Source organism: Amblyomma americanum, chromosome 2 (assembly GCF_052857255.1).
Source record: "Amblyomma americanum isolate KBUSLIRL-KWMA chromosome 2, ASM5285725v1, whole genome shotgun sequence".
Taxonomy (NCBI): Eukaryota; Metazoa; Arthropoda; class Arachnida; order Ixodida; family Ixodidae; genus Amblyomma; species Amblyomma americanum.
The window spans coordinates 51,432,590-51,456,076 of NC_135498.1; the positions used below are offsets into that span (position 1 = coordinate 51,432,590).

Genomic DNA, 23,487 nt, shown 5'->3' on the forward strand with positions numbered 1-23,487 from the left:
GCGCCTTAGCGTTTTTCCTCCATAAAGACGCAGCCGCCGCGGTCGGGTTCGAACCCGGGAACTCCGGATCAGTAGTCGAGCGCTCTAACCACTGAGCCACCGCGGCGGGTTTTCTTCTTTAACACAATTTCTTACAGGTTTTATTTCCACTGCACTGCGTTATTTGGTACGCAGTGCAACGTGCGGGTTGGGGGGTTAAGGGGGTACACTCGGTAGTTAGTAAGGTCTGGCCACGCTCGCAAGCGGAGCGTAGTTGTTAATGGCTAGGTATTTTTTTTTTCCAAGAAGCCTCCGAGCCTCGCCTCGTAACCGAAACGGTCAGATCTGATCTTCTACTCCTGGCTATAATAAATGTTTTTTTTTTTTGGAAAAGGAAATGGCGCAGTATGTCTCATATATCGTTGGACACCTGAACCGCGCCGTAATGGAAGGGATAAAGGAGGGAGTGAAAGAAGAAAGGAAGAAATAGGGGCCGTAGTGGAGGGCTCCGGAATAATTTCGACCACCTGGGGATCTTCAACGTGCACTGACATCGCACATCACACGGGCGCCTTAGCGTTTCGCCTCCATAAACACGCAGCCGCCGCGGTCGGGTTCGTAGGAAAATGAAAGTGCTGATGTTAGCTACTCGGCATTGTGCTTGTTACCTGTCCAAAGAGGGAGGGTTAGTTGACAAACGAAGCATTTCTATGCTTCGCGTAAGAAAAGCCATTCTGGGATAAAGAATAGGGCGCTCGGCTACTGAGCTGGAGTTCCCGTGTTCGAACCCGACCGCGGCAACTGCGTTTTTATGGAGGAAAAACGCTAAGGCGCCCGTGTGCTGTGCGATGTCAGTGCACGTTAAAGACCCCCAGGTGGTCGAAATTATTCCGGAGCCCTCCACAGCGGCACCTCTTTCTTCCTTTCTTCTTTCACTCCCTCCTTTATCCCTTCCCTTACGGCGCGTTTATGGTGTCCAACGATATATGAGACAGATACTGAGCCATTTCCTTTCCGCAAAAACCAGTTATTACTATTATTAGAAAAAATTGCGCGAATATGGCGGATGAGGCACACAAAATGGGCGAGAACTTCCGAGAACTGAGCAAATATTCCAAAATAAAGTATGGGAATGCACGGCGAGCGATTTAGCGCGTGAACGTGAAATACTAATTTGTCATGCTAAGCGTGTGCAGTTAATGAATGGTGGGAAAAACAGCGATTAGTCTTCGAGTACAGCGCGAGAAAGGGACAGTTCAAGAACAATAGAGACTTAATAGCATAGATGTATGCATAACAAGCCACGTGATTAATGTACACGCGCAGTGGCAGGTGTGTGCCACCGCCTGACGTGTAGGTGTAGCGGATAATGCAACTCTAACAAGTTATAGCACGGCTGTATTGTCGTGCTAAAACTTTAAACGGCTACCCTGATAGCTGCGAATCACCCTGCTGCTTATGAAGCAAAGTGTAAAGAAAAGAGCTACAGGGCAGTGCTAGTAAGTCTCTGTTATTCTTATACTGTCCCTTTTTAGCGCTGTTCTGGAAGACTTAACACTGTTTTTTCCACCATTCATTAACTGCACACGATTAGCATGACAACTTACGTACGAACTAGCTCACAAGAGCGTGCTCACAGGCAATTCGTCACATCCAGAGCGAGTTTAACGAGAGTCGTGAGCGCGGCACGAAGGACAAACAAGGTTTTAGTTTCATTCGAGCACCAACCAAGCTCGCGTGCTCAGCCGTCACCACCATTCATTTTTCTGTTCGTGTAGCTCATTTTTTATGCTCCCAAAACAAATTACACGAAGCTGTCGCGTGCGAAAAGCTAATTGCAGCTTTGATCTGCCTGTTCCTTGTTACTGCTTCGCTCGGTATTTAGGCATTTTTTTTATTTTCGGCTTATCGCGAAACAGTTTGTTTTCTGCAACACGATGCATCGGCAGTCCGCGAACCCGAGGCGTTATAAATTTCAAGACATGGACTTGGGTGCACACACTTCTCCTCTCACAACCCCCCCCCCCCCCAAAAAAAAGAAACAGAACACAAAAATAACGCAACACACGCAAGGAATTTCACTCACAAGGTATCGGTAAATGGGGGAAGTGTCGTCTGTCACCACGTAGTCGAACGCTGCGAGCATACCGACCCACAGAATCTGTCATACAAAAAAACAAACAGGCTTTGAACAGGACGCTCGAAGGGCATTTCGAATACGACAGTTATGTGTTGGCAACGCAATTACATTAGTTACCGGAAGTGACGTCAATTCCGGTCTGGTGACGTCACTTGCCTCCAGCCAAAGGGAATTCCTCTGTATGGTGAGGTTACTTCCCACCAGTCAATGGGAATGCTTCCGACTAATGCCGTCATTTTCCTTCAGCCAATGACAATGATCCGGTCTGATGACGTCACTCTTCTCCAGCCAATGGGAATGCTTCCTACTGGTGACGTCATTTTCCTTCAGCCAATGACAATGATCTGGTGTGATGACGTCACTTCCCTCCAGCCAATAATTGAATTTTATGACCGAAGACTCATTTTGGTCCCACGGAATTTCTAATGCTCTCACATAAAACACATTTGAAAGTAAAGGAAACATGTAAATTTGAAGTCTTAGCCCAAAGCACTACGTCCAACTGCAGGCTGGCAGCCTACAAAACACACGGAGAAATAAAGCAGACCGGAGGCGATCAGTGCCTATTTTCACTCGTGTCCCAGCATGGAATTCAAACGGGCTGTGCACAAATTATGCAATACGAAGCGGTAGCTTTAAATTTAGTCGTTGTTGCTTTGCGCGTAGCCTCCGATTCCGCGTTCCTATGCGTCTTTTTTTTTTGCCACTGAGAACTCCTCTCTGGTGTTTTCAGTGTGTTTCAAGACGGGCGCATGCCCTCAGTGATTTGTTCGCAGACGTCATTTAGTCATCATTAATTACACTTGACGTCTCTGTGAAAGCACCCCAGAAATTCAGAACTGGTTCGGTTTTAATGCTTCTCGTAAAAACTAAGGTTAATCGCTCATTGTGCTAAATATGTGGAAGTGCGTACATAGCTCGAGAAACGCTTTGGAATTCCAGCTAGTATTGTTTTATTTTCAAATTTCACGTTACATTATATGGTAAATAAATGCACATTAATGCGTTCGGTATGACGGAAAAATAAAAAGTAGAATACGGGGCACACTTTCGAATACGCGTCATCTTTTCATCTCGGCAATCGATAAGATTTTTGAAAACAAAAACTGAAGAGGCGTTCAAGCCTCATAACACAAGTCTGAGCGCAAGCTGTTGATAATGATGACGAATTTTTATGGCGAAAAGGCAGCTACTTCCAAAGGTATCTACGGCTACACAAGGTGGGGTCAAAAACTTATTTCCCAAGCATTTCTCCCTAGGAAAGGCGATAACCAGGCCAGGGGAAAGCTTGTATCCATTGTATCACCGGTATGTACCCTGCGGCACTGGGGATCGAACCCCGCACCTCCCGCATGCGAGGCGGATGCTCGAAACGCTAGTCCACCACTGCGGTACGAGCGTACGCCGTTAAGGGGTTCATTTCGCGTAAGGAGGTTACAGGGGTGATTTATCAGCAAGAGGGATAATGGTCATGCGTAAGGGGCGCAAATGGTCACGCAACCGATCGGTTGCATTAACTCACGATGGACCCCATGAGCCACAGGTCACATGACCTATGAGTTCGTGCATCCGCTGGTCACGCGACGATGACGTCACTACGTGCGAACGACGCGATCCCCGTATACAACAAGCCTTGTAGAAGATAAAACCTTAAAACGATCACCCTAAAACAACCTGTAAAGCTTTCGGCACTTTGAGATCAGCTGTCGTTAGTCTGGACATCCGCGCATCCAGCACACCTCCTGGCCGCCAGGCCGTACACTCAATCCCAGAACGTTGCATAATAATAATAATAATAATAATAATAATAATAATAATAATAATAATAATAATAATAATAATAATAATAATAATAATAATAATAATAATAATAATTCGTTTGGGGGAAAGGAAATGGCGCAGTACCTGTCTCATATATCGTTGGACACCCGAACCGCGCCGTAAGGGAAGGGATAAAGGAGGGAGTGAAAGAAGAAAGGAAGAAAGAGGTGCCGTAGTGGAGGGCTCCGGGATAATTTCGACCACCTGGGGATCTTTAACGTGCACTGACATCGCACAGCACATGGGAGCCTTAGCGTTTTTCCTCCATAAAAACGCAGCAGCCGCGGTCGGGTTCGCCCAGAACGTTGCAAAAAAAGTTATTTTTTTTTTACAATCGCTGTGTGCAACCGACCTATAGGCGCCCGTCACCGCTGAATTTTTGCGGAGTGTGTGAATGTGAAGCGATCATTGGGCCTTGAAATGTTTAGTTGGCCAAGAGCATCGAGAGAGTCGATATACAGGCGTGTCAGGAAAAGCGAATCGAACCGTCTGTAGTCGGGCAAGGAAGCGACAAATGAGCCTCGAAGGCCTGGAATAAACCGGCGCCATTAGTTGTGGGGGCCCACCACTAATGGCGTCGGTTTATTGTCATGGCGCTGCGGTCAACCGCTTTGCAGAGTTGCGCGAGCGTGGCACGGATGCTGGTTGGCAGGACCAAAACAGTTCAATAGGTCACAATAGATCGACACCATTTGTTGGAGGGCTTCTTTCGAGGCTCATTTGCCGCATCCTTGTTGAGCTGTACCCGACTATTGTCGACAAGCTTTTTAGAAATACGTGGGGAGAAAATGAACTGCCTTGATATGGGTACACGCTGCTGAGTGAGGTGTTCAGCGTTAGTGTCAGGAGTGGATGAACTTCGTTCCCCAGTAGAGCAACTCAAGACAAAAAATGCCCGTCTCGTTGGCGCCAGCAAAGGAGTGGCAAAGAAGAATGATACTGTCACAAGTTGATTAGTGCGCCTCAAGCATAGAAAACGACACAAACCTGATACCACACAACACAAGCGCTGCTAGGCAACGCTGATATGACACAACGTAACGCAAAGAGTGAGGCTACAGGACAATAATTGCGACCGAAGTCACTAATGTAAATTTGACTCAGTTGAGATGCAGTGAGTCGCATTTTTATTTTATTTTTTATTTTTGCACGAAAAGAGACCAGAATTCTAAAGCAAGAGCGGAGTATCTAGAATTAGGTAGACTACATCAAAAAGCATTTTTCCTTAACAATGCCTTACAAAGCATTCGCTAAAATGAAAGAAAAAAAAGTGTTGTGCCCCTTTACTTACTGATTAATTAATTTTAACCCTCACCTCTTTGTTTCCTCGATATTCATTCCAATTTCTCCGCAAAATCTTTCAAATTCGTTATTCGTTTTTCCAGATTCTTCAATTTTTATATATGAGCCGCTTGAGATAAGCCTGGATGAATTTTTCTCCTCTTTGTATTTGCCCCAAAGCCTGGCCAATCCCCTGCCGTGGGTATGTGCTGTCGCTTCAGAGGCAACAACAACAACAAATTTTAGGCTGGATCAAAGCTAGACAAACAAATGCAAGTCGGCTCTTCCGTGTGCGTTCCTATATGTATCTTTATTGAGCCGGAAACAATTACATTACCCTCACTAACTTTTAACTGAATCGCACCATCCAACTGTTCTTTTCTAGTGACAAAATAAAAAAAAGAAAATTACGTTCGATTTGCGTAGTTCGGCCCAATTGCGAATAGGGTGCTCTAGCACTTCGGTTTCGGAGTTCGAATCCACTGTTCACGGATGGGAGTTATTCGGGTAGCGATATTGGGTTAATGCCCACTTGCGTGGAATTGGTCCTTCTCTTCTTTGCATTCATAGATCCCTGGTTGTCCTCATACCCCGCCTGGCGCAGTGGTGCAGCGGTTAAGCGATGCACCACTGTCCTGCGAAGGCAGGTGCTGCCGTCGGTGGCGCTTGTGCGAACCACGTTGCTCTCCTCAAGCAAGCTCTCGCTTCGTCGGGTTTTTGCGAGTATGCGGGTAGTAGTGCTACTGCACTAAAGTGTTCTCACGTAGCCTTGCCTGTAGGGGATAGATCTAAAAGCTTACACTCAAATTCCATGCGCCACACAGGTACTGTATTAACGCGATACCGCTAAAGGCTCTGTTCACCAGAAAATGAGGTGTCGGCGTTGTGAGCGAAATATCACGGGCATGACTCTGGCATGTGGCATCGGTTTGTTGAGAGGGTCAGAGCTGATGGCGATGTTTCCGAGTGGTTGTCAAGGGTGGAGCCTTTGATGGCCCTAAAAGAATTTTGATGTGACGAAGCCAGCCCTTGGCAGGCTGACTGTATGAATAGCATGTGTTCGCTGTGTCCTGCAATTTGTTCTAGTCGTTCTTGTGCAATGTCAAAGCCAGGCAATAAAGAAAAAAAAGCATGTGGTCTCCAGAGTGCAACGTATAGGAAGGAGGCAGGTGGGCCACCTAGGTCACGTGACCTTGTGACGTCATCACAACCTGCTCACCGGGTAGTGAGCAAACTGCCCTCCATGGCAGCTGGCGGTTATATTAATGACTGCCCGCTCGGGAAGAGCAACCTAGGCCGCTCAAGGCCCACCACTGGGGGAACCTGCGATCGCAGGGCAGTGACGTATCGCTTAATCGCTGCACCACTGCGCCAGGAGCGGTATAAGGACTGCCAGGGATCTATGACTGTAAAGTACGGAATGACCTTCTGCATATGTGGGAATTAACCCATTATGGTCTCGCGTCATACTCTTAAGGCAGAGCTTAAGTGTCCCCTCCAATTTTGTTACTTTTTTTTTCTGTTTATCAGGCCCCTGGTAATTACCTGACGAACTTATTTTGTCCCAAATCGCTCTTGCCCGAATACTGGCATCGCTTATGCAATAGCCATGCCGGTGCCATTATTTTTATTTCGGCTCACCCTACCATTGCCATGGATAACGTGGTGTTTGTCTCAGGCTAAATAAGTCATCAATGACGCCAAATATTAGCAAAATTATTCTCGGTAGAATTTTTTCTCATTCGACGTAATTTTTACTTTTGTACTTTTGCAAAGAACTGAAAGCGCTCACCAGAACATTGTTCACCGGGAACAGGAAAGGAAATAAAATTATTATGATTGGTAACGTTTACACGAATGCCTTTAATGACCCCAGCTTTAACAGTACGAATTAGACGAACTGCTTATTAGGCTTTGTGTATCAGTCATTAATCACCCTTCCCACTAGACGTGCTCTTTGGAAATGCTCATACCATTATTGATCACATATTTCCTACTTTACTCGAGCCCCTCGAAACCGAGATTCCTAGAAGTGACCATCACGGGTCACTCTTCCGTTTTCTCACGTCCCCTTCCTACATATACACGCCTACTCATACACATTTACAAAGGTGCTACTTAACACCGACAAGCTCATTCAGTTCGTCGTTAACATTGTTTCTGTTCTTTTTTCAGACCGGAAAACGAGCGGTAGCAAAGTATAAACGATTTTTCAGCTGCAATTTTTTATAGCGGCCACGCAGAGACGTCATTTGCATAGGACTATCTCACAAAAGAAAAAAAAAGATAGACTGCGCGGTGTAGCGTGCGCGCACTAAGCGAGAACCAAGTATAAGGACACACATACACACACACAAAACAAAGCGTCCCAGCAAGGGGGCGATCTGAATAGCTCCGTGGCGGCGGTCGAAGTCGATTGAGATGCGTCCGGGTAGTGCGATCAATCACTCGGCTCATTAGAGTCGCGTTAACCGGCCTCGCGGAGGCGAAGAAAGTGACCGCCGACACGCTTATCCCCCCCCCCCTTTCTCCCTCCCCCTTTCTTTTCTCTTGAGAGGGTTTCTTCCGTTCGTTTCGAGACGTCTCTAGGACGAGTCCAAGGTAATAATTGACAGCTCAGACATCGGTGCGCTGTACAGTTTATGTCAAAGATGTACAGCACAAGGGGCTTGTCTCTAAGTCGCGCAATGCGGCTTTTGTGTAACCCGTGGGAAGCCTTCCTTTTCAGTCGATAAGTTTCGCAAACGGTCTCGTTCGAATAAAAGGCTGGTTTCTGAAACACATTAAGGCGCTGTCAAGTAAAGGAAGGAAAATGGTAAGCATAAGGTCAATTTGTGAGCATAGGGTGAGGACACCTTATAATAGTTTCCGTTTCTCCTAGAACAGTACACAAGCACAACAGTTAAGAGTACGGCAGTCATTTTTCAGCTAGTCATGATCATCACTTGTCAGCTTTCAGGCACCGTGGGTTGGTTCGTTTAATCACTTTTCAGGGAATGAAGCAACTGTGAATATTACAAGGTACGCCGCTGTGAATAGCTCCTGATTAACTTCGAGCATCTGGAGTAAGACTCTTTTCTCTTTACCGAGGATTGAAATCTCAGTTTTCAGGGTGCTGTTGCTTTTCGTCTTTAGCGACATGCGGCCGCGGCGTCTGGAATCGAACCGGTTGACTCATGCTCAAAAGCCGAACTCCGTAGCCACTGAATCGTCGTGGTACTCGCGCCATGAGGAGCGCAGTAATACGGACGGGAATTTCCGTCGTGTCTGTACACATTTTCCGGAGCATATGACGACACTGCCAAGGTATTTCAACGGCTTTTTGGCGCGCGAAATGAAATTGTTTTGGGTCCATTCGTTGTGAGTGTTGAAGAGCGAGAACTCTGTCACATTGAGCGTCGGCAAGTAGGACGGAGGGTTGCGCTATGGCATCTGCGACTAGAGGCTAGATCGATACATCAAACTATCCTCAACAGAGCACCTATGGGCTCCAGTCGCTTCGTAAATCTATATAGTGCTCTTTGAGGCCTTGTCGTTTCTGTCTTGTGATGTCCAGGGTGGCTTGATGTCAAGGGTTTCCTTGTCCGGCTGTCCGAAGGGGTACCCCACGCATGAAAACACCGTGGGATGCCTTCTAGGGTGGATAGGGTGCATATCTAGAGTGCCTTCATATCTAGGGCACCCTCATAATCAGCGCGGCTCGACGCCCGGGGTGCGGTAATGCCAGGGTGCTTCGATCCTTAGCGTCGCCATCTTTGTTCGAAGGTCCCCCCCCCCATATGGCTCTTTCACTATATTATTCAGAAAGTTACCATTTTTAGCCTTATTGGGTGAGAGGCCGTTCATTCAATACTGCTTATTGCTATTTGGAATAGATCGTCAATCAAAATGAAGTCGAACGAACGCATGAAAACCACTGACTCTGGCAGAGTGAATGAAAAAAAAACCCTTTTGTGTGTGTGCTTTGAGAGCACACACTGAAAGATCGTACAGAGCGGATTGGCGCACCTCGTTGCCCTGTAATTGGCTAACCTACAGTGCATGTATGTCATTCTTGGCGTTGTTACCACACGAGGCGCAGCTGAGCCCTTCGATCGCTGTTGAGTTCAAGGACATTGAGATGCATGCGATATGCGTGACAGTCCTGAGACCTGAAGTGCGCATCCGCTCCAAAATCAGCTCCCTGTTCCAGTAAAGTAAAGCGTTAAGGGGAGAGCGGGGAAAAACGCGACATTTTGTTACTTAATGCCTTCTAACTTCTAAATGAGCCATGATATTAACCTGATATTTAGATGGTATGACCCGACACGAGCTCATTAGAACTTAGTTTAAAGCTGACAATATTGGCCCTTTCTAATCAGAGAAAAAATATTGCGAAGCGAGCCTTGGTGATTGAGAAAGCGGTTGAACAGGCCCGAAATTCTGCACGCCACATTTTTCAAAACTGTGCAGTTCAGTCAGCCTAGCGTCCTGAATTAACGCAAGTGCTTAGTTATCACAGATGGTAACCTTTATTATATTGTTACGTGGCGGCCAGCCGAAGAAGGAGACGCGACGATCGATGGCAATGAGGTGATTTAATGGCTGCTGGCCTACCGCGAGCGCTCCTGCCAGCGCCACAGCACAGTTCGTTGTCTCCTTCGTAACAATATGTTGATAAGTATTAAGAATTTTCGCGCCTCAGGTAATTAAGAGAGAATTAGTTTAGTAGCAGGCTGCATGTGCGGCGAAACGCGACGTTGTGGTGTTCTAGAGGGCCTAAAGTAAATGTAGTGGTTTTATTGCTAGCTTGCTCTAGAGCTTTACCCATGTTTTTCCGCTCTTTAGGATGGTCTGAACGTTATAAAAGAAAAAATAATTAATCCCGACTAGCTGACATAAAACATGAAGAAAGTTCCGGAGAGGCGCAAGCAGTGTCGGTGCCATCAAGCGTTTTGTTGTTTCCAAAGACACCCACCACAAAAGCAGCAAAGTGAATGAAATAATATAAAAGGCAGAAACTGTATAAATAGTCTTGCGAACATCAGCGTCGAACTGTGTCCGGTGGGAACAAACTGCTACTTATACAATAGGTTCTGAGCGTGGGTCAAGCTGTGTTCGGTCTGGCCTGCAATAACATTACAATACCTCGTATTCACGCGCTCTGAATCAGACCCAATCGCATGTCAATTCAACCAGTTGAGCGAAACAACAAGAACCGTGACACTAAAAAAGAAAAAAAAAGTTGCAATGACCCTCGCGTCGTCAGGCTAGACGCAAAGCCCGACGGTGGAACTACGTAGAGTGTAGTGGGCAATGGAACAAAACATTACCGGCCGGGTTCGGTCTGAGTACCGTGCCTGCCATTCGAATAGGCTCGCAAAGATTGACCAAGATGTCCATGGAGGAAGCTTCGAGTTCATTCATTGCAAGGATGAGTATTGTGGTGATCTTGAAAGGGCGTCGCATTTTGCCTCATGCATTGACAATTTTTCATGGGGTGGGACAAATTTATTATTATTATATTTGAGGTGTTTATTCAAAATAACATAACGAAGGAAGGGAAAGATGTTGCTAGCTGCGGCATCTGCCAACAAAGCCTGTAGCACCTGAGCTACGGCTAGCGGAAATAAAAGGGAAAGGCAGAGGACAGGGAGGGGGAAAAAGGAGCGATAGGAAAAAAAAAGCACGGACAAAATGGGGCATATTGGGGTTTTAAATTTAATTACATTTTACTGTGCCTTTATTCAGCTGGCCTCTTCATATTTGGCTAGCGTGATGTCAGAACGGTAGGGAATGATTAGGCAATATTTGTTTTTGATGTATCTGAATAAAGAATAATGGAAACGATTTCCAAATTGTGTCGCCTTTTGCCTCCAAACCCTTATAATGCAACGCCGTGGACATGCAGAGAGCACTATTTCCGCTCTAGATGCAGCGTATAAGCATCCAGAATGCCCTGTAACCACCTGGAGCAGTAGAAAAAAGTGCCGTCAAGCCTGATCTTTCCCTGTCGCAGGTGGAATGGGGTGGAAGGACAAAAAAGTTGGCTTAAAATCGCGAGCTGTTTTGCTCAAAAAAGCCTGAATTTTCCCCTGTTTACTCCCTAATGCTCAAAGGAAAGAAAACCAAAAAGAAAAAAAAAGAAAAGCAAAACTAGACGCAAAGGCAAGGCCCTTTCTGCCTCTCGTGTGTGCGAATACCCTACAGCTCGTCCCAGGGAAGAAATACCCAACTCGCCAAAAGGAATATACGCGGGGGAATGAAGTTAAGCAGACTCGAGGCAAATAAACGCAATAAGCAAACGCAAAGTTGCGAAAACAAAAACTTGCGAGCGTTCAGAGGCTGCCCGAGCGCCTAAACCAATTCCGAGGCAGTTATTCTAAAAGCAAACTCCTCTTCGAACGGTCGCCTCCGCGTGGACCCCGCTCAATTCGCCCGCGCGCCGCACACATAGTCCGGGCGACATACGTACTGAAGCAAGCGTGGCAAGAAGAAGAACACGAATAGTAGAAGGCGGAAGATGGTGAAGAAAAGTGAACACAGCTAAATTTCTCAGTCTCTTATTTCTCTCTCTCTCTCTCTCTCACTCTCAAGCGCTCCTAACTGCAGTGTTCTTTTCTCTCTTCGAATTCTCGGTTCCTTCCATATGAGCTGAACGCTAAGCGTCGCATGCCGGCTGGTGGCAGCGGTCGGTTGGCCTGAGCTCGCCTTAAAAGCGGCCGGCCGCCCGACTGGCGGCGCATCGGCTTATTGACCGGTTTAGAGCGGTCACTGCAGGGGCTGCCCCAGAAGCAGCAACAGCAGTCAGGATGGTCTGCCGCGCCGGTGCACTGGGCGAGCTCTTGGACTTCTGGACTTTTCTGGACTTCTTCTTAGTCGTCGCGCGAAGTCACACAGCCGAGCTATACGCGCTTGCCTGCTTTCAAAAACCCGTCGGCCGCCCGCTTGCATCAAGTCCGTGCGAGCGAGCGAATGAAAGGAGTAAGAAGGGAGGAAAGATGGAAATGCGAGACCTCCTGGAAACGGTGGTGGATCGACGGCGCTTTTTGAACTTGCTTGTTGCCTGTTTCTTTTTCCTCGTAGGCGCAGTCGATTGAACTTTGTATATAAGTGAGACACTCCTCCCATAGCCATCACTCATGCTATTGTTCTTTTTTTCCCTTTTGCTGCTTCCTCTTAGCTCACTTGACTGCTTTGAACTCTCTCACAGGTCTCTAAGCCGCCTGTGCTGTGCCTGGACAACCTTTCGGTATTGGTTCCAATGCTGATCAAGTCTTTCGCCCTTTTGCCAATGCACGCCATTTGCGATGAAGATAAGAGATAGCGTGTCGTTCACCTCGACCTTCTCCAAGCTCTTTTCTTCACAGCTAGACGTCATTAACGTCGCTATCGTCATCATTATTAGCTACGTGAAGCCCGCGGCACGACAGGGGTCTATTGTAGTGACCTCCAGTTACGGCCTTCCTATGCCACCTTACCACTGCCACCCAAAACCTGGGAATTATTAACCTCCTCCATCCACTGTTCCTTACTACATTTCCCTTCCTTAACAAAGAGAGGTATAAACCCTTTTCGGAAAAGATCAGGTGGCTCTGCTTACAGCTCGGCCTCCTAAGATTTAATTTCTCCCACAGTTGGATCTTGTATAGTAATTTAAAGTTTGTACACCCTCACCTTTCTGTCTCTCCTCCGTTCCCCTTCCCACGTGTAGGGTAGCATACCGGGCGTCGCCTAGTTAACCTCCCTACCTTTCCGTTCGTCTTTCTCTCTCTCTCTCTCTCTACATAATAATTGATAATTGGTTTTGGGGGGAAAGGAAATGGCGCAGTATCTGTCTCATATATCGTTGGACACCTGAACCGCGCCGTAAGGGAAGGGATAAAGGAGGGAGTGAAAGAAGAAAGGAAGAGAGAGGTGCAGTAGTGGAGGGCTCCGGAATAATTTCTCTCTACACCCTCATCAGTTTTGGAAGGGTGCTCGCCCTATTTACACCCCTTGTGGCATATTTTAACACCCCAAATTTTCTGAATACACCACAGTGCGTTGTGCTAAATGATTCTGTTGCACTTAGCATCCCTCATTTTCTAAGTGATGTATAATTAACAGGGGTCAAGAAAGCTAAACTGTAAATGCATATTTACTTGTGAGGAACATAAAGGCCGCGTATACTTGTGGTAAGCGATGTACTTCTGAACCACTTAAACAAAAAAGGTATGAATGAGGGAGAGAGAAAGAGACGCAGCAGTGGAGGACTCGATGTTAAATGCCCCCCCCCCCCCCTCCCGCCCCCCTTGGGCTGCAAGACTCCAAGAGGTAGTGCGAAACTTTCATGGCCTCCAAAAACGTGTCAGCAAAGCAACGAGTAAAAAAGTAAGCACCAGCAACACGCTACTACCCGAAAATAAGAGTAGTATTCTGCGAACAGCTTGCGTCCAATATACAAACTTGGCAACTGGCGTTCGAGAAGTTTGCGCAACGAAACGGGCGAAGTTGCGAATACAGCAGCCTCCGTATGACGGAGTACCGAACATTTTATGATTGAACGTAACGTCGCTCGGGTGAAAAAGCTTCAAGCGGAGGCTGTAACCAAGTTTTATGATGGCTGTGCACTCACTGCCGACAAGTACGCGAAGATCTCAGCTTTGGCATGTGGAATGTGAGGCATAGAATACCTGCTGCACAGAAATTAGTTTCCATATAAACACGAGCTGAATAAAGTCACAATGAATACACGCTTATGTATAAATAAGCAATGTAAAAAAAAGATTACGAAAAAAAAATCTGGAAAGACCAAATAGGAGAACAGTAGGAGTATCGTTTTTCATTTTTTGTATTGCATTATGTTTTACTGCAATAACGTTTTATTCTCAATTATATTTGCTTTGTACCCCCCCCCCCCCCCCTTTATGTGATGCCTCAATAGAGGCCTTGAAGGGTAAAATAAATGATGATGATGATGATGATGATGATGATGATGATGATGATGATGAGTTGCCGAAGGTTACTAATGAAAAAAGAAATGCCTTATCGACGCCATAACTACCGCTAAAGTGGGGCCACTAGAGAGAGGTATTTATTCAACTATGAGAATTTTGCAGAACTATCATATTATTCGGTCATTAAGTATTATTCGGAAGAAAACCTAGAACGCCACCCCCAAAGCGGAGTATCAAGTCAGCGCTTACTAAACCCCGGTTAAATTACCTGTTTTTCATTGAAGAGGCCCTGTCTCCATCCTTCTCAACAGAAAAAAAAAAGGTTAATCGTTCCAGAATTAGACACGTTCCTACAATTAAAAAAAAAGCGTATCACAAAGGCAAGATGAAGACAAGCCTGCATAATTCATATTGCAAGACAGCACTGCTTTGGACGCCAGGTACGGTTCTCCTTAATCGCAAGCCTCCACTTCAAAGAATCCTCCGTTTCGCCCCAAGGCCTTTCCGGTTTTCTGCACTGCCGACGCCCAAGTTCGAGAGCCGTTTCGATCACAAAGCCGGTCTGACAAAACACCGGCTTTTCCAAAAACAACAACGGAAGAAAAGAAACCATTCCGGCCTGCATTCCGCTAGCGGACTCACGAAACGGAGCTCTTCAGGTCCCGAGGCACCGGAAATACCTCCGCCGCAGAGGCGACTCCTCCTTCTAAGGGGCTACGCAGCGCCATCTGTTGTCCGGCCGACAACCAACCGGTGCAGTCCAGTGGCTTGGGTTTGAAATCGCAGAACTGAAGGGGGGCAGAAGGGAAAAGGACGCGAGGGAAGACGTTGTCGCTGTCGCATTCTTCGCTGTCTTTGCGCCTGCGTTGCTGCTGCTCTTGCTCTTGCTGCCGATGCTGTTGTAGTTCGCACCGCCGCCTGCTGGTGTCGCGCGCTGCCGCCGGGCCGTTTTCCGTGCCGTCTCCCGCCATATCAGGTCCGTGCTGAATTTTGAAGAAGCGAGTCGGCCATCTATAAGCGTTGGGGACATCGCTTTTCAATGGGCCGGCGGCTTTCGAGCGCCGCGAAAGGTTGGAGCAACGAATGGGACATGGCGACGCGCAAAGGCTGGGCGCTTTTCTTCTCCGGAACGGCTGCCCTGATCGCACTTCCGACTGCGAGGGAGAATTTCGGACAGGAGTGTAGTACAGGCGGATCGAAGGCGGAGAAAGCATTCGTGATCGGTGGAAAGTGACCCGAGTCCATCCGTGAAAGCTCAATTACAGCACCCTGCCGAGAAGGATGACACGAAGTGGATAGAGAAGGGGAAATTTTGGTGGCTGTGGGTTTTTGGGGTCACGAAGTCGGAAAGCAAGTTAGTAAAACTTGTTTAGTGAGGTATGTGAAAACTTCTTATGGGTTCCAGTAAAACTAATTTCATATGCGTACGTACTCAAGTTAGTAAAACATGTTTAGTGAGGTATGCGAAAACTTCATATGGGTTGCAGTAAAACTACGTTCATATGCATACGTGTGTGTGCGTGCGTGCATATGTATATGTATATGTATGTATGTATGCATGTATGTATGTATGTATGTATGTATGTATGTATGTATGTATGTATGTATGTATGTATGTATGTATGTATGTATGTATGTATGTATGTATGTATGTATGTATGTATGTATGTATGTATGTATGTATGTATGTATGTATGTATGTATGTATGTATGTATGTATGTTATGAAGGCCCATTTAAATACAACTAAGAACACTTGAGGACACCTACACTTTGTTACGGCTTGCTAAACTTACGAAACGCCCAATCGCCATATATGAACAGCCACTTAGGCTGACTTCGATCGACGGAAGCTATTACACCTGTGACTTTGGACAGCGCTTCTTGTGATGTTCGATTTGTTTGAAACGCGCGATTGTGAAAGTCGGCTTCCGCAAAACGCCTCTCCTTATTTCTCCTCAAAACATTACAAAAACTTGTGGACAATGATTATCCGCTGTCCAGGGGCTTATCGATGATGAAAATGGAAAGCGTATCCTTTGTTGAAGAAACCGGAGAACCGACCTGTAAGCAGGGAATCTACGAAAAGGAGTGAAACAGAGAAAAAAGTTGGGCGTTTAAGCACAATGGGGCCCCATTTCTTTGTGATGGGAGCGCTCGAACGGTTTTACTTTGCTGCAGGCGCACAAGCTGCGAAGCTCCGCTCCACTCCACTTTTCCGTGCGTCATCCTGAGCGCTCCCTCATCCGAAGTCAGAGTTGAAGGGCATACATGTCCCGGCCATTAGTCGTAACAAAGCCAATTGCTGCCAGGCTTGTGTCACGGGCCCGTTGAACCGGGCGGCTCTAAAACGAAACCAGAGAGACCTGACGAGTCTTTGAATGGCGGACGACCCGCGAGAAAGATATAAACAAAAACGCCGTGCTTAAGAAACGTGCATAATTCAGGCCGGGGAGTCTACGGATTATAGAAAATAAAAATGAAAACCTGAGGGGGACTAAACCACCGAGCTCTCTCCGCTGTCATGACAACGGCACACAGCCGCGGGAATAACCGGGCTATATGTGCTGCGTGTGCACAAAAAAGCGGAAGGGGGGGGGGGGGGGAGCAGGTTTCGTCGCTTTGGACTACACTTAACTATTGTTATAGTGCTGTTCAAGGACTCTCCCAGTGCAACCTGTGTTCATGTTACGTACCAGTCAGGTAACAAATGAAACTGATTGCGGTGTTGTGATGTTAAGTGCGCCGACCTGCTGCCTAATGAAGTATACGGAGGCGAATAATTTGTATATTGGCGCCTCACCGTGGCGCCGAAGCGAAAAAACATTCCGCACATTAATCCTGCTAAAATCCGCAAAGATATGAAACTTTGATGCGCAAAACCATGCGCAAAATACTTCTGACGCCATTTGTGCGTCATGCCAGAGGGATCTTGGAAGTGGTGTGCCAAAACACGGAGTGATCGTGGTGTGGAAAGTGTGTGCAGCAGTTCGGCCTCGCGGTTTTTACCATTTGCACGCCTCGGTGTTGTTGTTTTTTTTATCTAATTGCGCAAATGTGCCCTCCGGCATAAGAGAGTCATAACGTTTTGGTCCAATACCCTTTTCCCAAGCATTTGTCCCCGGAAAAGCTGAGCACCAGGCCGGGGGAAATCTTGTAGCCATTAGAAAACCGGTGAGTCGCCGGCGACACTGGGGATCGAACCCAGCACCTCCCGAATGCGAGGCGGATGCTCGACCACAAGGCCACCGCTTCAGTAAAAGGCCTGCGTCTGCTATAAATGCCGACAAGGCTTGACGTTGGGGCCCGTGTTTCCAGATTCTTGTGTCGCAGAGAAATTGTAATTACCACCCTGTGCTGCGGAATCTGGCAGAACAGGTTGCTCGAGCAGCCAACAGCAAGCAAGCAAGCAAGCATGCAAGCAAGCAAGCGAGCGAGCGAGCGAGCGAGCGAGCGAGAGAGAGAGAGAGAGAGAGAGAGAATCCACTTCAACCGCGGGTCCTCTTTGAGTTGCTCGCCACCCCATGTTTCGCAGAAAGGCTGCCTGCCCCGCCAAAACGCACGCGTCTAACGCAGCTCCAGCCGATTAAGCTGCAGTAATCTTCCGCGGAAACATCCCCTACCACGCTTGGTCGGAATGCGTGAACTTTTTCGCGCTCTCAGCTCATACCGTTAGTGATTGCTTCACGCAGTTAAGGATGCGGAAAGTAGTCTCTCGACGTGGCGTTGAAAGGGTGAAACTCTTTTCTCGCGGCGTGCAGGGCGATTGAACACGAATGGCCCCTACACAGCTGACAGTGAGCGATCGCGTGAGTCGGAAAAACGCGAGAACGCAGCACGCTCTGCACGGAGTTCACTCGGCGATTCTTTCTCTGCCAGCTTATAATTCGCTCGCGCAGCGCATCTGCTTGCGAAACGAATGAATATTGCAGAGCGGAAGATGTTTTCTTTGCCGCTTCGCCGCGTGCCGCAAGACGGCGCTGCAAGTGCACCCCAGGATGCAGCACGGCAGGACTATAAGCGGCAGCGTATAGATATTTTGAGAAATCTGGAAAACGTCGTGTTAGGTGATTTTGCTAGCTCCAAATATTACTTTGCAGCTGACCATAGTTACGGCAGGTTAAAAATAAACATCAAAGTTGTTGGCGCAGTTTGTACCATTACTGAAAAAAATATGGCACAGTGGCGCAAGAGGTGCCATCAATCAATCAATCAATAAATAAATAATTCATCCAATCAATCAATCAATCAAACAAACAAACAAACAAGCAAAGAAACAAACAAACAGTCAGTCAGCGTGCCTCGAATACCTGTCGTGACAGAATCTGAAGCAGTATTAGCAATTCTTAATAATTAATGAAGTATTTAGAGTCAAAGCCGAAGGAGTGGCTGTATGGACAGCCATATAGCTTGGAGTTCTGAATAATTACAACCACCAGAGTTTCTTTATCGCGCGATCGAACCTAAATCACCCACCTTCTTTTTATTCTGCATTTTACCTCCACCGAAATTCAAACGCCGCGGCCCGGAATCGATCCAGGTGCCATAGGCCAAGCAGCCAATCGTCAAAGACACGGAGGAATTGTGGCCGGGGATTTTTTTTTTTATGGCTTTTGAAGCTTGGTTCGCAAGTGAAAAAAAAAATCTTTCGTTTTCGCGTGAACTAAGCTTTCTCTTTCATATTACTTTCATACCTGAACGTATATGCTGCGCAACTGGCTTTTGAAACGCACAGCCCGCGAGCCAGCCAAGGGGTGGATGTAAATGCGCTTGCTTGCTGACCTGCACGAAGGCGACGATGGGCAGCTGAAGGCGTACGAAGTAGGGAGGCGCCGGCGGGGCATGATCGGCCAGCGCTGGGCTCTGGGCGCACGCCCGGAGCAGCGCCTCGCGCAGCGTCGTCGCCAGGTCTTCTAACTTGAGCGCCAGTTCATCCAGGGACTCGATGTCGCGCCGCAGCTTAGCGTCCTCCTCCGACGCTGCCGCCGCCGGCTTGGTCACCTCCACGTCTGGCTTGACGCCGGCGTCTCCGTCGTGGGCATCATCGGGCGCGATGACCTCATCGTTGAGGCCCAGCTGCCGACGAAGCCTGTGAGGAAACAAACGAAAGTGCAAGCGGTGTTCACTTAACGCGACTCGAGTTTAAGCGGCCGTCAAAGGGATCATGTTGTTCGAAGGAGTCTTGGAGGTCACATGTAGGATGGTTTGGTTTATGGGGATTTAACGTCCCAGAGCGATTCAGGCTATGAGGGACGCCGTAGTGAAGGGCGCCGGAAATTTCGACTGCCTAGGGTTCTTTAACGTGCACTGACATCGCACAGTACACGGGCCTCTGGAATTTCGCCTCCATCGAAATTCGACCACCGCGGCCGGGATCGAACCCGCGTCTTCCGGGTCAGCAGCCGAGCGCCATAACCACTGAGCCACCGCGGCGGCCTCACATGTAAGAGGCTGAATGGGGGAACATTTGACCCACTGTCCACAGATTGTGTTACCCATCCCAAGGTACATGTTACATGATAAAATTTAGAATGGGCAAGAAAAAAAACTAAGAAGAAAATTACCTGGCCAACACCATGTTACATGACAGTGAGATGGAATCAAAGGCGTTGATGGAATTGAAAGACAAAGTTCAAGGCTCACGCCACCTTGCCAAGCGATGACGTCACTTCATGCGGACGACACCCACAATTGATAGTGTAAAGGGTTGGGGGGGGGGGGGCGGCTATAGCAGTTAAGGCTGAACAAAAGGCTCCGTTTCTGTGTGCGGTGGCGCTTGTGCTCATAAGGGTACCGGCGCAACATTTCCAAGTCTAGATAGCGGCGAGGTTCCATATATCCGCGTTCAGTAAGGCTTGCCCTCCTGGGTTATAGCATTTCTATTAACATACGGAACTCAAAGACGCCGCGTTCAGAAGAAACTTTGGAATGCCCTTTTGCCGAGGGACGCCTAATTTTTTATATACTGACTACCAGCTGCAATGGACTTCAGCTACCGATGCACTATACCATAGTCTGCACGCTCCGTCCCAGAGGCATGAAGAGCGTCCTTGGACGATGCAAACAATGCCAACGACGCGCTAGACAGGTGACCTCTTCGTAGGTCGCGAAACGCGTTCTTTCTAGATGTTCCTTTATCCAGGGAAACAACTACAAGTACTAATGGCGCGAGTTCCGGGCTGCAAGACAAGTGAGGCGAAACTTATTCTTGGACGTGCAGTTCCTCAAGCTGGGCGTTGGTCGCCCGACAAGTCCGGGGTAGTGCGTTGTCTAGTCGAACAGCTGCATCCTTCTGCAAGACGAACTCTATGAAGATGTGCACGAGATTTCTGTAGTTTCTCCATTAGTACACTGAGTCGACAGTTACGCGATGTCTCAGAAATGTAACTACGACAACACTGTCATACTCCGATCATACTCCGATGAGGCAGAGAACATGACTTCGCGATCTGATGGCAGCGCCGAGAACTTCTTGGGTCCCGTGCAGCTCTTTGCCTGTACTCTATATGGACTGTTGTTCAGCCCTTAACGCATTCCCGTGGGCAATACGACAAAGAAGGTGATTTCTTTCAGTCTCGCAACGAGCGGAATTTCGCTGGTACATGAACAGCCACGCTTGATTCTCGCTGTTTGTCGGATGGCAACGGACCCTTCTGAAACCGCTTTCCTGAACCACAGCCCACCACTATGTGTTGTTATGATTGGGGACCGGACCGAGAACTTCACCGCAGGACAGTGAAGTAGGAAGACGACGAAGGCAGCCTTCAGGAGATGTAGCAAACTTGAATGTTTATATTACATGTTTATAAGGTACAGGGAATACGTGCGAGCACGTAGACCGAGGAGGCCAAAAGTCTAAATGTGAGAAGAGGAAGCACTCAAACCCGCCGGTTCGCGGTTTAAATGCAGTTCATTGTCCCCAGGCACCTAGCTAGGGAATCCAACTGTTTGACGAGCGTCCAGTGATGCGGTAGCAACTTCATAGGCTCCACCACACACACACACACACACACACACACACACACACACACACACACACACACACACACACACACACACACACACACACACACACACACACACACACACACACACACACACACACACACACACACACACACACACACACACACACACACACACACACACACACACACACACACACACACACACACACACACACACACACACGCACGCAAGGAGGAATCTTGGCGCCTTGAAGTTCCGAGCTGTTTTGTTTTCAGCAGCGGGGCCGACCAGGCCCAAAGGGCTGTCCACCTTTATGGGGCGAACCCGACCGTGAGAAACAGGGCGTCCACGACAGTGTTCGCCTTTCGGCTGGATGTGGCTGGGCTGTCAACGTGTGAAGTCCGCACAAACTTCCTGACGTGCACCCTAGCGCTCTCATTTTAATACGGGTGTGACAGACGACCAAAAGGGCGAAAAAGGCTACGTGCGTCAGAAACATCTATTTCAGCGACAGCGCCAAACTACGACGCTTACCTACCTTACCTGCGATGTAACTTATACTAAACGCTCAAACGCGATTCTGAACTCCAATTTTAATTTCATTATCCGCAACTGGAGTTATATTTTCGGTCTTGGATTGTCATCACGAAGCGCACGAAGCGCTGAATGAGCTTTGCTATGAGTCAAATCATCAGCCTCGCAACAACGGACGCGAACTCCGGCGTTCTTATGTGTACCGAATATTTGCGACGCAAATGCGAACCGACGTCCTATTCAGCGGTTGTGTAACCCTATAAGTATAAGTTTCGGCTACAATAGCGAAGAAAAAGCTGAGCTTGCAAAACACTAAAACCAGCGCGACACGGACCGCTAACCATTCCTACCTTGGAGAAAGCCTTAAAATCCAGCAACCCCCATTTCGCGACGCAGGCGTGAGAATGCGAGAGTGCTCTCCGCAGATCTATCAATCTCCTCCGACACACACGTCAAACTGGCGCAACTCGAAAGCAACAAAATAGAACTGGTATCTTGGAAGAAATTAAAAGGAACAAAGCTAACGAAACGACGCGTAATTCTGAAAGGAATTTTCTTTTCTTCCTTTATTTGCGTTCCTCGTCTGCCTAGCAACCAAACCTCTCAAACTGCTTTTCCTCGCCGGAGGCCCGCCCCCGCAGTGCAGATTAATTTCAAGCCCACGCTCACAAACATGTGTACTCCTCCGCTCACTCGCACACCTATCGCATACACACCTTAGTCGTGGCTTTTCGTTCGCTGTGCGGGCTCTGCTGCTATTCTGTTTTCAATTTCCCCCAAAACAGCTCTGACTCTCTCTTTCTCTCATTTCTCATCGTGCCCGAGTCATCCCTCACAATCGTCTCTTCCCCGAAGCTTGCGCATGACAGCCCCGAAAGCGTCGGTCGGGAATTGGCTCGAAATTTTCGTCTCCACAGAGAGCTCCGCCGTTGAATCCCGCCTAAAGCCGGCGGTGTCAGTGGAAAACGAGATCGCCTCTCGGTTCTCGCCTCCACTGGATTTCGATTACCAGACCGACACTCACGCACGCACACACGCACAACGCGACCGGTACCGAGAGTTGTCGAAGAGTCGTCGCTCGCTCGCTTGTGCAGCGTTCTATCAATACGACTCGTCCCTTTTTTCCCCATTTCTGTTCTCGAAGAGTTTCTAAACCTGCTGCCTTCATTTCGCGTCGGAGCGTTTTATACTCCTTGATCCACTTTTATCGCTGTTTTCTCAGATGTGTACGCAACGAGAAAGTGATTTCTGCGATTTTGTTTGTTAATCCTCGCCTGCGCCACAGAAGGCAGGAAGAGATATATCCTCGCGAATATTGGCATTCAGAGAAGTAGCAGCCCCCGGTGAGAGCTCGAGGCTATAAGCTCTACGCGGCGTTCTAAGCGTTACACAGTTACCAAGACACCAACTTGAATCGACCGACGTGAAGAGGGCTTGAATCTGAAATAACGGTGACAGCCGGTTGTGAACTCGAGGTACGGAACGCATGAGTGCCGAGGCGGAACTTCTAAGCCACTTCCGCGAATTATAAACTGAGTTGGAAGCTGGAAATTGGAAGCTGGTGCCAGTTCGGCGAGGAAAAAAAACAAACAAACCTCTCATGCTTGGACGACACAGCGAGAAGCTATTCGGTGGCATCCTATCGCTAAGGCGCCCGTGTGCTGTGCGATGTCAGTGCACGTTAAAGATCCCCAGGTGGTCGAAATTATTCCGGAGCCCTCCACTACGGCACCTCCAACTCTTCCTTTCTTCTTTCACTCCCTCCTTTATCCCTTCCCTTACGACGCGGTTCAGGTGTCCAACGATATATGAGACAGATACTGCGCCATTTCCTTTCCCCAAAAAA

General features: G+C 47.9%; 1 protein-coding gene and 1 non-coding gene across 2 annotated transcripts in view; both read right to left on the bottom strand.

The window, feature by feature from the left end:
- Positions 1–23,487, bottom strand: part of LOC144119684 (uncharacterized) — a 171,377-nt gene that overhangs the window by 93,103 nt on the left and 54,787 nt on the right. The window contains exons 4-5 of the mRNA XM_077652251.1: positions 18,921–19,227; positions 2,066–2,140 (exon numbers count right to left, since the gene is read on the bottom strand). Coding sequence (XP_077508377.1) covers positions 2,066–2,140; positions 18,921–19,227 — 382 coding nt within the window. The remainder of the gene's footprint in view (positions 1–2,065; positions 2,141–18,920; positions 19,228–23,487) is intronic.
- Positions 35–106, bottom strand: TRNAS-ACU (transfer RNA serine (anticodon ACU)). Its single transcript has one exon. It is a non-coding gene; the product is annotated as a tRNA-Ser (tRNA).